Source organism: Aptenodytes patagonicus, chromosome 15 (genome assembly GCF_965638725.1).
Source record: "Aptenodytes patagonicus chromosome 15, bAptPat1.pri.cur, whole genome shotgun sequence".
Lineage (NCBI taxonomy): Eukaryota > Metazoa > Chordata > Aves > Sphenisciformes > Spheniscidae > Aptenodytes > Aptenodytes patagonicus.
Window position 1 is genome coordinate 13,238,120 of NC_134963.1, and position 16,259 is coordinate 13,254,378.

Below are 16,259 nucleotides of genomic sequence, written 5' to 3' on the forward strand. Positions count from 1 at the left end.
TGAATTACAAAAAAGAATTAATGCAAAAAAAGAATTGATTAAAGCTTACAACTACCCTGTGCTTGGGATATTTTTTAAAAAGGAGAGCTAAAATGAAGAGCAAACACAGACAATGCTATTTAGATATGGAAATCAGTATATCCGTACCGAGTAGATGCTTGTTATATTGTAGGTATTGTTAGAGGAATGTCTGAAGAGATGACCTGACCTGTGATTAGAAAACTCAGTCTTCATCCTACATGGTTAGATGAGATTGAAATTTGACAGTGAGTCCAAGACATCATACAGGAAGGAACAATAATATTTAGCTTTTATTTTCTATGTCTGACTACAGTCTGAGGAGCACTGTAGAGGAACAAATTTCAGTTGTGCAAGAGCAGCCAGTGGGACTTCCTGAAGTTAACTCCCCTTCCCCAGTCTTGCTTGAGGCAGATCTCAACAGGCAGTAGTTTTCTGCTTGAAGACAGTTGTAGCTGGAAAACCATCTCATCTGGCCATTTGATTAAAAGGTGGAGGACTGTGCACTGAGGGGGGCTACTCTTGTCTGAAACCACTCGCTGAAATCCTCTTCTGGCATCTGCACAATACTTTCACGTACAAACTGAAACAGAAAAAGGTTCTTTCCTGAGCTTTTGATTTATGTGCAAGAGAGAGATTTGACCATTATGACAACAGAACAAATGTAATGGCTTCTGCAAACAGTTAGTATAGTGCTTTATATCACCAAAACATTTTTAATGCAACTTTCAGAACAGCTGGATATGCTCTAAAATGAATTAAAAGGAAAACCCTACAATCTTCATTGCAATTTATATCCTGATTCCTTCCAAGTCAAGTCTTTGTGATTTAAACTTGCAGCTGTACCATTGTAGTACATACATTAAAGCAACTTGAAGCTAAATAAGAACTTCATCTGGAATCTCTGTCAGTATCAGCCAGCTCATATTCAGTGATGCTCTTCTTGCTCCTAAAATGCGACAGTTTCCTTTATCTATTCCAGTCAGAAGGAGCACCAAGGTCTTCCTTCCTCTGTGGCTATTTTTGAAAGACGTATAAATAAGTAGATAGGAGATTCAGCCATGGTCACATGTTTTTCTCTATTACTATTGCACTAATGTGAGGGATCAAAATGCAAAGGAAACAGAATGGAAACAGCAAAGAAATAGATCTAAAACCAGCAAGCAACAGAGACTTATATGTTGAACATTAAGGCAAGGCTGCCTCTCCGGTTAGTGACTATGCAAATTAGGGCAAAAGATAAAATGGCCATTTTTATAAGACATCAAGAAAACACAGGTAGTCTGATCTCCACATGTTGGGTGCTAAACCTTTGCCTTTGTAAGGCGCAATAACGCTTGATATATGTAAGATGCACAGTAACCTGCTGCCTCTCAGAGATTTCTGTTGGTCTTGTAGGTTAGGGGAAATAACTGTGATGAGAACAAAAAACACAAGGTGGCATCATTGCCATGTTTTGTAAGTTAGTTACCTGATTAGACTACATAATGGTATACATTCTAAATGTACTCTCTTCCCTTTCTAGCATCCTTCCTCTTCTGCCAATTGCTTCTAGAACTACAAGAGTTGAGCCCAACTTAAGATCTTGAGAAGTGAATTTTTTTTTAACATTGCTGAAGCAAAACAAAGATATCTACAGAGTTCCTGGATCAGTGACATAATGCATTAACTTGAATAGCTCATGGATGTAACTACTGGGAATGACAGGCCTTTTCAGGGCACAAGTAGTTAATGTTTCTCTTCAAGTGTCCTAACAATTTATGACAGATGTCACTTTCACTGTGGTGGTAAATAAATCAACAATGACATAATATATAATAAAATGATACTGATTAATAATCCAATGCTTGTCATAACATCTTTCTTCTGAGGAGTTCACAGTGCCTTGTAAAAGGTGAATAGTAGCATCTTCATTTAGTGAGATCCTAAATTATTTCATCTGGTAACTTTCCACTGCATGAATTTCACCCATAGGTGCCTGCACTTCCCACCCTCATCACACGGAGAATCAAGAACTGGACTCATCTTACCTCCACAGCTGCAGCAATTTCTGGACAACACAGCTCCCACACCTGTAGATCAGCCAGAGCCTTAAGAAAGGTGTCTGGATGAATTTTCAAGTCAGGAGTCTTGCCGTATTTTTCCAGTTTCTTTAAGATTTTCTGTACATAATGGTCACTCTTCACAGACTCTGGGAGTCTGGCAAGCAATACAGGAAACCTTTAGCAGAAAGAAGAACAGCAATAAAAGAGAAGCCCTGGGAGCAAATGCATATCTGATTAATAATTCTGGGTTTGCCTGGCATTTCTGCCACTTCACCACCTCCATAGCTTCCACAGAAAAAATGGCTCTTTGGGGAATGCAATACTCAGTGTAATTCTGAGAGAATAATGTGAAAGAGCTTTGCTTTATTGGACTTGTGCACTGATGCCCTTTATAGGGCATTGAAATAGATTCTTCTTCATTATTCATTTAAATTTTGGGTGACAAACTTGGGTTTGAAAGCAAATAATAAAATCCTAACAAATGTTTCCATTTTACTACAGATTTGTCCTCTTCATCTTTTCTCTATTTATTTTGTTTAGCCTCTACAGATTTTCCAGCGCAATCAGTGCCTGATCTGACACACTTTCTGATTCTCTTTACTATCCCTTTTCCCTGTGCTATCATCATTCTCCTCTCTTTATGTGCTGACATAAATCTCACTGATGTAAGTGCATTGTAACACGCAGTCTTTACCATTTCACTCTGAATATAGAGATTCAGAAGGAAAATTACACATTGCAATAAAAATAAAACTCTTGTGAAAAGACTGCTTTTTTTTTTTAATGTTCTGTGTAAATTCTGCAGTGCTGCCTTGACAGTCCTGGAGACTGATGTTCCAAACCTTTCTAGACTGTGCATGAGTGGGGTGTGCTGTGGCTTTCATTGCAAAGGGCTGAGGATTTGGCAGCACGTCGGCAGGAAGTGCTGCCTCCCTCCACTTTAAGATACATGTTACTGGGACAGCAGGAGAGGGGTGAGGAATTTCCTCCTTAAACCAGTAAAAAAGGAAACACGTAGGTTCTGATCTTCAGTAGGGCCAGTTCTACACTCAGTAGTACACTGCTAGCATGGGTATGGCTGTATAGCCAACTCCTTATTATCACTGGCTAGATTACCCAGGTTACCGCAATTGTGTCACACACAGGCCTTTTACAACCCATCCACACATTAAGACATTTTATTTGAGAAAGGAAGCTATGTTCAGTATACTCTTATATCACACTGTTCGTATTTTATATTTTTGGTCTTTTCTCATTTCATGAGAGGGAGAAGACAACTAGGCAGACAGCATATACTAGTAAAGCGTTCCTACTGTGATTCAGCTTTCTTGGCAAGGTAGCGTTTGCAAGAGTATGGGAAAAAACAGCCCTATTGTAAATGAAACAAGTGGTATGGTGAAAGCAATTTCTCTGTCATGACTTTGTGTCTCCACAAAGGGGTTGACCAGCCTTATCAGAGATTTCACTCTTCGTACCCCTCATGGATAGATAGCACTTTGCAGAACAGGCCTGGCATAGAAAGCTATGCTCATCTAACCGTGCTGGCATAGTCATAGCAAGACAGCCTCCTGACTATGGAAGCGCGATTTTCATATGAAGGAACAGCGGACTTGTAGTACTGTTCTTGCACAGGGGGAAAGTAAAAAGCCATATTGGTATAGTCTCCTTTATAGTCACGGAGCTTGGTCCAAATTAAGGCTTCTTCTAGCGGAACTGTAAGTATAAAAACAAAACCACATCCACTCCAGTTTCAGGGCTTATTTACATGCCAGATCTTAAATTTGGGGGACAGCTGGAGTATATATGTTTGACAATTAAAACCAGCATTCTGCTAGATAGGCCCAGACTAGGTTTATTCATTAACGCATGACTGATATGTTCCTGGGCCACCTGCATTTTGAAATGGACCTTTTGTTATCTCAAATAATGAAAGACAGAAGGCTTACTAGCAAGGAGAGCAAAAGAGGGCAGGCTGATAAAAAAATGTTCCATGCAGTTTGCATACTCTGTCATCTCATGTCAAGGAGTTCTCATGGACAGGGCAGTAGGGAACATGCTGTGAGCTTGCTGAGGTACTCTGGTAGGCTATTTCTGGTGTGTATCTGGAAGCTGATCACTGGATACAGCTAATATCCTTTCAAACATAAACCACTAGTAATCTGCAGAATTGCTGAACTGGGAAGCATTTAGGTGATTACTCTGCTTGCCCTTTAAGTGTTGCATTATTATCCATGTGCAGTTCATAAACATTGGCAGGGAAATATTTTTCCCTTTAACATGGATGGACAGCTAGAGTCAAAGTCTCCTTTGCCATCAGTTTTAGTACTGTGAATGTTCAGTTCAGTAAGTTGTGAATCTAACCCATGTACATTTATACAACCTTTCTCATCTTTGGGGTACAGTGTGTTTTACACACTTCCTGGCAGAAGAAGTCTCCTATAAAGCTGCATGCTGGGGAGGGTATGCGAATGCAAGGACTGAGTGCTTTTTGCCCAATATCACTGGAAAGGAACTCTTACTTATCCCCTTTCTTACCGTTTCCAATTAACTTATTTGCTGAGCAGGCTGAGATCTGCTCCTAGAGATCATATCTCTATTTTTGTTTCTACCAGTTTGAAGAGCCTGCATTTCCAGCAACTGATTCAATGGTTTCTAGTGATACTTTGCTTTGGGGAGAAAAAAAGAAAAAAAAAAAAGCTTTTTGTATTGAAGACAAAACTCTGGGACCCTGACCATCTCATTTGAACTAAGGGTTTCTGTGCCTCCTTACCAGTTTAGTCCATCTTCATCATGTTCTCTTTCGGCTCTCATGCCCAGCTGTCTTATTCTTTCCATGTCTCTTCTAAAATACTTCAATTGTTTCAAAGCCTGGTATTTTTGACAACATCGCTCTTCCTGCCTCCTACAAAAAAACCTTAAAGCTGTGTTTTAAACATTACCACACTTCTGCATAGTTAACTGGGAAGATACTAAGGAAGGAGGGGAACAATGAATGTGAAGAACACATTGTATGTTCAGTCTGTGGACACTAATAATTTTTGCTGTTGCAGTGTTCTGTATACATTCATATTTCTACAAACATATTAAAACATGTTTACATTTTATATCAACTCTAGGCTGTAGGTAAGAAACAAACTTCAGAATCAAAACATTTAAACTGAAATTCAACTTCCAATTTCTATCATGTATCCACTGCTTAAAACCAAACAGAATACTGCACAGTGATTTAGGGTAAAATACTATTTAACATACAACAGAAGAGAGGTGGAATAGAGTGACCTGAGCTAGAATTTTGACCCAGAGATTGGGCTCAAATATGCATTCCTACAAAAAGTACTACTGTGTTATAACAAAAACAAACATCTGCTTTTCTTTCCAATAAATTACTTATACTATCCTGCCAAACTGAGGTTTCATCTCCAAATGCTGATAAAACAGAATATGCTTGTGTGGCTGTATGGAGAATGGTAAAATATCTGCAAGTAGTAAGTTTCCATCTGACTTGTCCTTCCATACTGCAGGATGCTGGAATGATTCGTTCCTTATGCAGTCACAGCAGCTGCTCAGGGAAGAAAACAAGGACCAAGCTCCAGATAAGGAAAGCTCTGGGGAATGGAAAGAAGGAAGTGAGAGGGTGAAAGAAAACTGTGCCTGTAACACCCTTCAGAACAGCAATGTAGAGAAGGTCTGATGCTTACTGAGACAAAAGAATTTGCACAGACATCACAGATGAACGTTTCTGAGTGAAAGGAAAAGGATGACAGGCTTCAGCTGGTCAACAAGGTAGAAATGTCACTGATCTGGGAAAAGGCGTTGAGAGAGGACATTGCAACTGTTACTATAAGAAGAGTCAAAGTAATGTTGAAGAACAATACAGTGACCTCTGAACTGAAAACACAAGACAGCCATATAGATTGTTTGTGAATGAATTTATTATTCTGTCTTTGGGTGAAAAGGACTACGATGTCCAAAGTAAATACATTCAATGTTTTTAGCAAAACTATTTCCAGAAAAGTCATTTAGAAATATCCCAAAACACTGCTGTAAATATTTAACCTGTAATATATTTTTTGTACACAGTCATAAAACTTTCTATCATCATCCCTACATTCTTATTTTAATGTCAATCCATATAAATGCATCTTTAAAAGGCCTGAAGACAAGTCCTAAATCTGGTCAGAAGCAAGGTGTGTAGTGTTTTAAGAGTATGCATAAAACAGTCACTTCCTACCTCTCAAGGCGCTCTAGAGTATCACGTAAACAACAAGCTGCTTCTTCACGTACTGCTGTGAACTTTTGCCTCATATCGGCACATAAGTTAGATTTGCTTTTAATGAAAGAGCCGATATGGCAGCTGCAACTAAAACAACATAGAAAACTCCAATTAACATCTTGTGGTAACCATTTTGTGGTAAGCACCTGTGTTGCTCAGAACATGCAGCAATGTGAGCCACGTAAATTTTGAGATCTCCTTATTCTCAGTAAAAATCCAAATTTAATATCATTTACAGTTTTTTTTAATTCATCAAATTTATGAAAGAATTTATGAATAAAAAAAATTGTAAGTGATACTAAATTTGGATTTGTACCATCTTTCATGCCAGCCACATCCTTCCAGGAAAGTGCCCTCGCATTGCATTGAAATGTACTAAGTGTGCTGCAAGGTTTCGCTGGCCTGCTCTGGTCTCATGTAATAAAATGCTCTCTGACTTTTGTATGCCAGATGCTTTCCACACATAGAGATGAGTTTATACAGCATATAATGTGCTTCAAAAACAGATTTGTACCCTTACCCCTGCCTTCTTGGCTTCTGCTTCCTTGATATTATACTCTCTTGGTCCTTAATGAATGGCATGTTTACTCTGTAATTCTTCTGAGCCACTGGCAACAAACTGTAAGACACACAACAAGGTTTAAAATAGCGTACAGTATGCCTTCCCCAGAATGTGAAAAATTCTACACGTGCTGATAAAACATTCTTAATATTACAGACTGGCTGGAGCTATCCAGGTACAAAATTTATTTCTCTTGATCTCAACTCAGGGGAAAAAATGCTTCAGCAAAGTCTAATTGTAAGAATGGTTTGTCATGTTGATCTTATAGCTGTGGAAACCACCACAGAACTGAGTAATGAGGGAACACATCTAATATAAGCTTAGCTGGAAATGTTACAGAGAGACTACTGAAAAATGCAATGGTAGAAACAGAAACAATTCTACAGGAATAAGATAGAACGTCGCTTTTTCTACAAAGCTGCTGAAGCATAAGGTCTCTTCTGTTTGCAAAGACAAGATTCATGGGGTATTTTCCAGAAAATACATACTGCTTGCACAGCAGTAAAATGGGCTATTCTGCCACCCATGCCAAAAAATGTAAATGTCATCTGAATTCACCGAATGCTGAATTCAATTGTTTGGGAGAAAAAAAAAAAGAAAGAAAAAAAAAGCATAAGCTCTGTCCTGATGAGTTGCTTCTCCTAGTCATTCAGAAACCCATCAGGTAACGTACCGCTGCAGTCCAGTCTTCTTAACCATATCTTCTTGTTTATGGACATCTTTTGACACCTCTTCATGTGTTATCTGGATGACTTTCTGTAGGGCTGATAAAAAAAAAAAATTCTGTAAAAACATGCCAACTTGATAGTGCATTCCTCTCTTCCTTGCAGAGAGGAGGCCATATATGCTGGCCTGAATGAGACATCCTAAAGAAACCTGCTATTTAGTATTTCTAAAAATTAAAGTTTCTTCACAAAAAGCAGCTTTTTAAAGAGGTTTCAAGATAGGTACCCAAATATGAATGTACCCAATTTGTTAATCACTTTTGAAAACATAAGCTTTGTTCTTTCAGCTGTGAGAAAAAAAAACCACCATCAAGTAGAACATACTAAACATTTTTTACATTAGACGCTTATAAAAATAGCGTATTAGAAAAACAGGTAGATTTGAACAAACTATGCAGAAAGTCTATTTTCAGTTCCTGTACTGTACTGTTAGCATTCTACTGGCATAACTGTCAAGTCTTCTGAATTTCTAAGTCTACTGTATCACTTTGCCATTCTTCTTTTAAATGTCATATGGAATTTAATACGTTTATCTAATTACCTCTCTGTGTCTCCTTATCAGCATCCACTAAAACTTAAGACATGTCCTCAAGTAGCCCATCATTGGCTATAGTTTCCAGATTATCCACCTTTGAGCAGATCTTTCTCACTAATAACACTCTTTACTCTCTTTGTGCCTTCCACTGTAATGTGAATGTTTATATTCTCCTCTCCCTTGAATACCTGGAAAACCAATGTAACTCATTGTTTTCCTTCAAATTGACATCTTAGTTTTCCTTCCCACTGCTGCTTCGTTCCTGCTTTGATGCCAAACCCCTGGAGAGACACTGAGACGGCCATCTTCTCTGTGTTATTCCCTCCAATCACTCATGCAGTAAAACAACTGTCACACTTGTCATTAAAAATCCCAGTGTTAGCTGTCAAATTCTAAGTCATCCTCTGAGGTGCTCAATATGTCCTAGATGGTAATAAGTGACATTTTACTGAGCACTCAACACCTTGAAATTGTAATCCCCAAATTCAAAAGGTCCTTTTCCTACATTTTTGTGAAGCACCACATATAGTATAATAGAAAATGACTGCTGAATGTTGACTGTGTTAAATAGCAGCACAAACTATTTATACTTGTTAGAAGTACAGAATATTATACTGTGAATTTATACATGTAAGACATGCATGGAACAAGTTGCTGGGCACCAGCTAATGGGCTAAAATTTTAAGAACCATGCTTATAATGAAGATCCTCTATTAGCTGTGGCCAGGTGAGTTTCAAGAGTGTCAAGGTCCCAGTCAGAAATGATGGCTCCACTGTGACCCTTACTAGTCTCAAAGTGTGAGCCTGTAAGGTGCTGGCTATGCCACTGGACCTTCTAGAGCTGAGGAGCAGTTTGAATACAAAGGCTGACCTCCACAGGGTCTGGAACCTGGCGTCGATTTGGGCAGGGAGCCTCTGCTCAAACTGAACTAAGGCTGCATACAAATCTCATCTGTTCTTGGCATGCAATGTCAGAACCCTTCTTAGAAGAATCCAGTCCTTTCTATTTATGGTTACCATTTGGGCAGATTGTGTAGCTGGGTATCTGAAACCCATCTACTCTGCAGATAATGGTGCTTTGGGGGAAGAGGGCTACACTAAGCAGTGGCTGCATTTGATGTTTTCTCCAACATCAGCTGAGTTGTCTAAAGCCAGTCCTGAAAGCAGTCTTGTTGGCAGATTTTGGAAGGAGATGACAGGAAGCAAACCAGGGCTAATACCACAAAGATATAGCTCCTTTTTTTGGCTGATCAACAGAAATAGAGGGCACAATACCTCTCTGCCCTCCATTTTGTAGCATTAGAACCTGTTCCAATTCTCCATCTGGAAAAATTGGGAAAACAAATACTCAAGCTTGTCCATATTCATATTTTTGAAATACTAACCTCTATAGCTGTGAGCTAGTCAGACGTTAATTAGAAAAGAGAAAAACAGCAAAGAAGAATGTAGTAATTTCACCTGACCTTGATTTCTATGCCTTAGTTAATCATCTGTGAAGTGGGGTACTAATATTTACCTGTTTTGCAGGGATCTAACAATGATAAATCAATTGAAAAGACATTGATCAATCCCAAAGAAAAGCCCCAAATTCAGGTATAAGTTTTGTAATGAAGATCCTTTGCACAAATATTTATACCTCTTCTTTTAAAAGTATGTTTTTGACTGAGAATTCAAAGCTAAACTGCTGGCCGGAAAGCTCTGGGGATAGAATCCAGTTAGTGTTTAATCTCTCAGATACAGGTCTCTCATTTTACTTCTCAGTGTGAAGAAAATGTATGCCATTTGAACTGATCTGCATACACACATTCTTCATTACACAGTAACCATGAAAAATTAGGCTTTCATTTAGTACATTTAGATCATATAGTCTCCGTCTGCACAGAAAGAGATTTTTTTTTTTAAATGCGGTGAAGGAAGCAAGCTTAGAACACTAACCTGCTTTGTAAAACCTTTGACTGATTAGATGGGGACTGAATGATAAATGAGGCTACCTCAGCAGTGACCTGTTGTTATACCACAGCTGCAAGGACTGCAGCTACCACATTCACCTTTGTCAACATGATGTAACATTTAAACTTTTGGACTAGTACAGGTCCTCACTCAGCCAACAGCACTGAAAAATCAAGTTTGTATAAGCAGACATTCTACAGCAGCAGTCCCCAAACAACAGCATCTAAATTACAGTTGTACAAAAGGCTTTATATTGAGTTATGAATTCTTTCCTTAAAAGAAATCTTTCTGCAAGAGCCACACTCAGCTGTATCTACTGATTAGCTGCCTACTACAAAATCTCTTTCCCACTTTTGAAATATATGTATGCATACGTGTGGGTGTGGGTTAGGGTTGCGTGTGCTCTCAAAATTATGTCTGTATGAGTTACATGAAGCTTTGTGAATTTGGGGTACAAGGCTACATGGCAGCTGTACTTGGAATCCATTTCTGATTTGTCCACAAAGTATCCTGTAATCAGAATCCTGGATTAAACATGATTCTAGCAGCTTCCGAATTCATTACAGAGTCCAACCTTTGCTACAGAGCTGCCCTGCAGAAACTAACTTCCCATATTTTTTAGAGCTAGGAACATAATCCTTGAGAGGACCAGACTGGTGACTCAGGCCAGTCCCTGAAATCCCAGGCAATCATGTGATAGATGTTGTTCCAAAGGTTATCCTTCCTATACATCACACATACCACAAGATATTTCTTTATGTCCCACAGCAAATGGAGGCTCCCAGCTGTTACAGCTCTCAAGATTATTTTCAAATCTCATCTCACACACAAACCAATTGTTCACCTACATCTGTAAACAAATTGCTTGAAATTACAGCTTTGAATTCTCCGCTACTCCCATTCATGTCATAGGAAGGCCATTCATCTGTGCTCAGTGCCATGGACAGCAGCAGCTGCATAGGTAGTATATGATATTAGCGCAAGCTTCCCGATATATCCACCCAGCTTCCGGCAGTCTGAACCTAAAGGTCTTTCAGACCCAGAGAATGTGTCCATTCCTTTACATTTAAGAGCAATTAATTGTTTTTTCTTCTATTCATTTAAATTGCTTTTGGACTTGAATATACTTCCAGCAATATATTGTAGCAATGAATTCCTAAGTTTAATCATGCATTGCATGAAAACACTTCCCGTTGCTTTAAATTTTCTGCCAGATAATTTAATTTAGTGTGCCATAAATCTGGTGTCAAGGGAACTTGTGAATAAGCACTCTCTAATCACTTTTTTCCATGCACTTCATGATGTTACAGAGATCTGTCATAACCTTGTATTCAGCCGTTTCTTTTCTGCACTGAAGAGCCCTAGTCTATTTCATTGGTTCTCATCTGGAAGCTATTCTGGATCTCTAACATACCTCACCACTTTTTTTCCATCAAACTTTACTACTTCTGATACCGGCCTGTCTGAATTGGAAGGACCGGAACTGCAGAAGCACGTACAAAACATTTGTATTTTTGCATAACATGTTTTCTGCTTTGTCTTCCACTTCATTCTTAGGGTTCTTCTTGCCTTTTTGATAGCTACTGAACATTCACAGAACTATCCCAAATGACTCCAAGAGCTCCTTCCTGAGTGGTAATTTAGAGTCTAGCAGAGCATGATGTCAGCCTAATAATGATAATATAAATATCAATTAAAAGGCAATTAGCAGTACTAAATGCTAACGTGCTTTTCTGGTCCAGCTTTACTTAGAAGGAAGTGAAAAGACTTAAGATAACCTAGCTTTGTACTGAAGTGCATTGCAGAGCTAACAGATAAACTATTCTGTCAGGTCTATCAAGCGCAGGTAATCACTGATGGATGAGTAGGAGGAATACGGAGTAAGAAACCCCTGAGTTAAACAGAACCCCCTAAGTTAGACAGATATATATTCAGTGGATCAGTTGGTTATAGCAGAGAACAGTTTCACTGTTTTCACCACCTGTTGGACCTTATAGGTGTGGATGACTGATTACACAACTGCTGTAACTGAATACTAATTAAAACTCTTACTTAATATTCACATGGGATTATATTGTCTTTAAACCAATTTGCTAACAGGGAGGGCACAGAGGGACTTGTACAAAGTTACATATGCCTGAAGAGAAATACATTGGTACATCTAGCAGTGTCTTTGACATAGATTCACCCTAGTAACACTGAAAGCAAATCCATTTGATATTGGCAGTCAAGAAAAGTAACTTACAGGGGAAAAGATGATGTTGTTCTTTAGCTTGTGCTGACTCACTCATGACATCAGATGAAGCTACATTGATCTTGATGTTGTCTTCAGAGCAAAGTACAGTGGAAGTTTCGCTGCCACGAGGGGTTTGACCACGGGGAGATGACTGACTGCTAAGCTGAGAGATACCTGGAGTAGATGTCTTGTTTCTCTTCCTGCTAAGTAGACTGTACTGTGCTTTCCAGGTGCATTTCTGTACATAGAAGAAAAAATGAATAGAAAGGAGGGGGTTTCTATAGCAATTTGACAACAAAGAATCATATTTCTGTAACTAATTCCAATATTAGATCCTTTTGGTCCTCCTGTAACCTCACAGATTTTTCTCCAGTGACTTCAAACAAGCTAGTGATTTTTGGGTAGAACCTCCTTCATTTTGTTATCTTTCTTCAATACTCCTCTGCTATAGCATTAATGCCAACAGATTAAGCTAATTTGTAAACAAGTAACACTGCAGCTGCAGAGAGGGTTGATAATAGAGCAACCTTCTCATGTACGGGGAAGAATAGGTCAAAGTGGTTTGATAAATGTTCAGGTCTCCTCCCAAGACCCAATAACTGGCAAATGAATTTCCTGTGTCAGGAATGTAAAACTGAAGTCTGAAAGCAGACTGAATTCTTCAGGCTTGATAATCAGAACAATATGCATTATAAAGCAAATGTCCCTGAAGGAACCCAATATTTCCACTAGAAGTTTCATATCAAGTATGAAAAACAGTCTTCAAGTAACATTAGTGTAAATAACAGAAAGGAAACTGTCATTAATTTGGGGAGGAAAAAAATAAAAGTCTCAGCAATGTGAATGGTACAAGACACATCAAGACTGACATGCACTTTAGAATCATAGAATCGTTTAGGTTGGAAAAGACCTTTAAGATCATCAAGTCCACCACTAAACCATGTCCCTAAGCACCACATTGACACATCTTTTAAATACCTCCAGGGATGGTGACTCAACCACTTCCCTGGGCAGCCTGTTCCAAGGCTTGACAACCCTTTCGGTGAAGAAATTTTTCCTAATACCCAACCTAAACCTCTCCTGGTGCAACCTGAGGCCCTTTACTCTTGTCCTATTGCTTGCTCCTTGGGAGAAGGGACCGACACCCACCTCGCTACAACCTCCTTTCAGGGAGTTGCAGAGAGCGATGAGGTCTCCCCTGAGCCTCCTTTTCTCCAGGCTAAACAACCCCAGTTCCCTCAGCCGCTCCTCATAAACTTGTTCTCCAGACCCCTCACCAGCCTCGTTGCCCTTCTCTGGACACGCTCCAGCACCTCAACGTCCTTCTTGTAGTGAGGGGCCCAAAACAGAACACAGTATTTGAGGTGCGGCCTCACCAGTGCCGAGTGCAGGGGGACAATCACTTCCCTAGACCTGCTGGCCACACTATTTCTGATACGACCCAGGATGCCATTGGCCTTAAGAAACTTTGGTTTCTTCTGCTCATGTTCATTTGGAACTGACTTTAGAGAACCGGTAAGACTGTATGGAAAAATCAGAAAGCCTCATATTTAGAAACAACTCTGTTATTTATGTGACTTGCTGTCTTTCCCTCCCTGTTTGCTAACAGCAGGAAGAATATTTGCATAAAACCACAATCTTTGTCTTTTAAAAGTTTCACAACTTTTGCTGCTTATTCCCCAACAGAAATTGTAATCTTCTATTGAATCATTTTAATTATTATGTCATGACGGTACGAGCTGCAGGTGTTGACAAATAACAAGAGCAAATAGCCTGCATGTAACAACAGCTCATATTTCTAGGAGTGCCTCACCTGGGGTCTAAAAGCACTTCACAAAACTTGTTTAATGTAGCCTTATAGCAGGCAAAGCAAGGAACTAAAAGCTTAAGCAAACTGCTGAAAATCAAAATGTGAGATGTGCTACAGAGTGAGAAACCCCCTGGTTCTTTATTGAGTTCTCATAATCATACTCCTAAGCATCACTCATTCCCCCTTCATTTTCCTCCAGTCACTTCAGCAGTTTCAAAAAGAAAAGTCTTTCTGTAGTTTCAGAAAGATAGTAAAAGTTACCAAGCGTTACAGATAATTTTCTAGCGTTTAATTTCCTCTCAGGTATTAACTTTACTTTTCTTTTAAAAGGCTTTCATCTGAATTGCTGATTTTCTTCTTTCCTTGGCTTTGCTTTGAAAGTGGCAAGTGAATTCTGCTTTCTTTAAAGGCCTCAATTTGTTTCCGAATTTAGCTTTAAATTCTGTGTAAAAAAGGCAACCAAGCAAATCATGACTAGATTTACTAGAATAAGGCCTCCAGGATACCAGTCTGAAATCCCCATTTGACTAGAAAAGACCTATTTGTGTGAACAAGTACTGCTACATGACTCTGGGTCATAAAAAGGGGGCAAATGCATACAAGCGGCTAGTTATGTTTTAGCTGAATATTGAATTCTTCCCACATCAGTACTTATCACTAAGACCAACCCACAGTTTCTATCAGCTACATTCCTATTTACCTAGTATCAAATTGTTATTCTTCAAAACCTAGAGAGACAAGTACTCTGCAGTCACAAGATCCAGAGCATGAAATGTGGTATCAGGGAGTTCAGTTAAGCAACAGAACCAATGATTGAAAAGTTGGATTAGGTCCCAAGGAAGAAATTAACAATGAAGTTACCTTTGTGTTTGTAATAAAGAGCTCCCACATGTATATTGCTAACTTTTCCTCTTCGATTTCTTTTACTGTTTTTTTACAACCACCAGGGTCCCTAAGTGAAAACAATTCAATTATTTTTCCATTTTGAGTGTCTGACTTTTATTATAAGTTCTTTTAAGAAATGCAATAAATGGAGAGTAAATGGTGGCTGACCACTACTATGATGTATATCTTGGCTTATAAGAAATGGAAAGACAATGCAAGGTGTACAAGCCATGAGTATGTTATAGTCACAAGTGAAGAACCTAAAGAAAGCACAGTCATTCTACAAACTATCATGCATGTACTGGGCCAGATTATGCTCTCAGCTTCCTCTGTGCAAGTACTGAAGAATTTTGTCCAGTATAGCAAGATTTCATGGATACAAATGACAGCAGGTTCATACAAGTTTGATTTTTCAGTGCTGTTGGCTGAGTGAGGACCTGTACTAGTCCAAAAGTTTAAATGTTACATCATGTTGACAAAGGTGAATGTGGAAGCTGCAGTCCTTGCAGCTGTGGTATAACAACACGTCACTGCTGAGGTAGTCTCATTTATCATTCAGTCCCCATCTAATCAGTCAAAGGTTTTACAAAGCAGGTTAGTGTTCTAAGCTTGCTTCCTTCACCGCATTTAAAAAAAAAAATCTCTTTCTGTGCAGACGGAGACTATATGATCTAAATGTACTAAATGAAAGCCTAATTTTTCATGGTTACTGTGTAATGAAGAATGTGTGTATGCAGATCAGTTCAAATGACATTGAGGGAGAGGAGTGGTGGTTAGAGACAGCAACAGAGAGCAGAAATATGCCACAAGAGAGTGCACTACTTCAGAACCTGGAAATTAATCCAGAGCCTTATGCATTTATACTCCGCTGTCAGCCTGTATCTGTGAGACTTGCTGACAAACTGTTTCTTTTGTCCCAGTCTATTGGTTGGTCTTCACATGTAAAGGGGTGCAGAACCCATCCACAATACATACTGGACTGATCCTCCCCTCCAATTTATCAGGCTAATTCTATATAATGCTACTCTGCCACCCCTGTTATACATAGGCACAGTTTGTCTTGACTGAGAATATACAGAGAGACCAGAACAGCTTTGAAGAGCTCTGCCCTGCAAATCAGAGCATAAACGGTTCACTGTTTTACCAAACACTCATCAATAATTTAAATACACGTTATGTCAACATGATTATATTGACTAAAATGTTGGGAACTTAAATTA

At 39.0% G+C, this 16,259-nt stretch overlaps 1 protein-coding gene across 1 annotated transcript in view; it reads right to left on the minus strand.

The window, feature by feature from the left end:
• Nucleotides 1-250: 250 nt before the first annotated feature.
• The window catches only part of CCDC60 (coiled-coil domain containing 60), a 66,067-nt gene continuing 50,058 nt past the window's right edge, over nucleotides 251-16,259 (minus strand). The window contains exons 7-14 of the mRNA XM_076353375.1: nucleotides 15,016-15,106; nucleotides 12,354-12,582; nucleotides 7,572-7,662; nucleotides 6,857-6,955; nucleotides 6,295-6,423; nucleotides 4,834-4,965; nucleotides 2,049-2,238; nucleotides 251-601 (exon numbers count right to left, since the gene is read on the minus strand). Of these exons, the coding sequence (XP_076209490.1) occupies nucleotides 503-601; nucleotides 2,049-2,238; nucleotides 4,834-4,965; nucleotides 6,295-6,423; nucleotides 6,857-6,955; nucleotides 7,572-7,662; nucleotides 12,354-12,582; nucleotides 15,016-15,106 (1,060 nt within the window). The 3' untranslated portion in view covers nucleotides 251-502. The remainder of the gene's footprint in view (nucleotides 602-2,048; nucleotides 2,239-4,833; nucleotides 4,966-6,294; nucleotides 6,424-6,856; nucleotides 6,956-7,571; nucleotides 7,663-12,353; nucleotides 12,583-15,015; nucleotides 15,107-16,259) is intronic.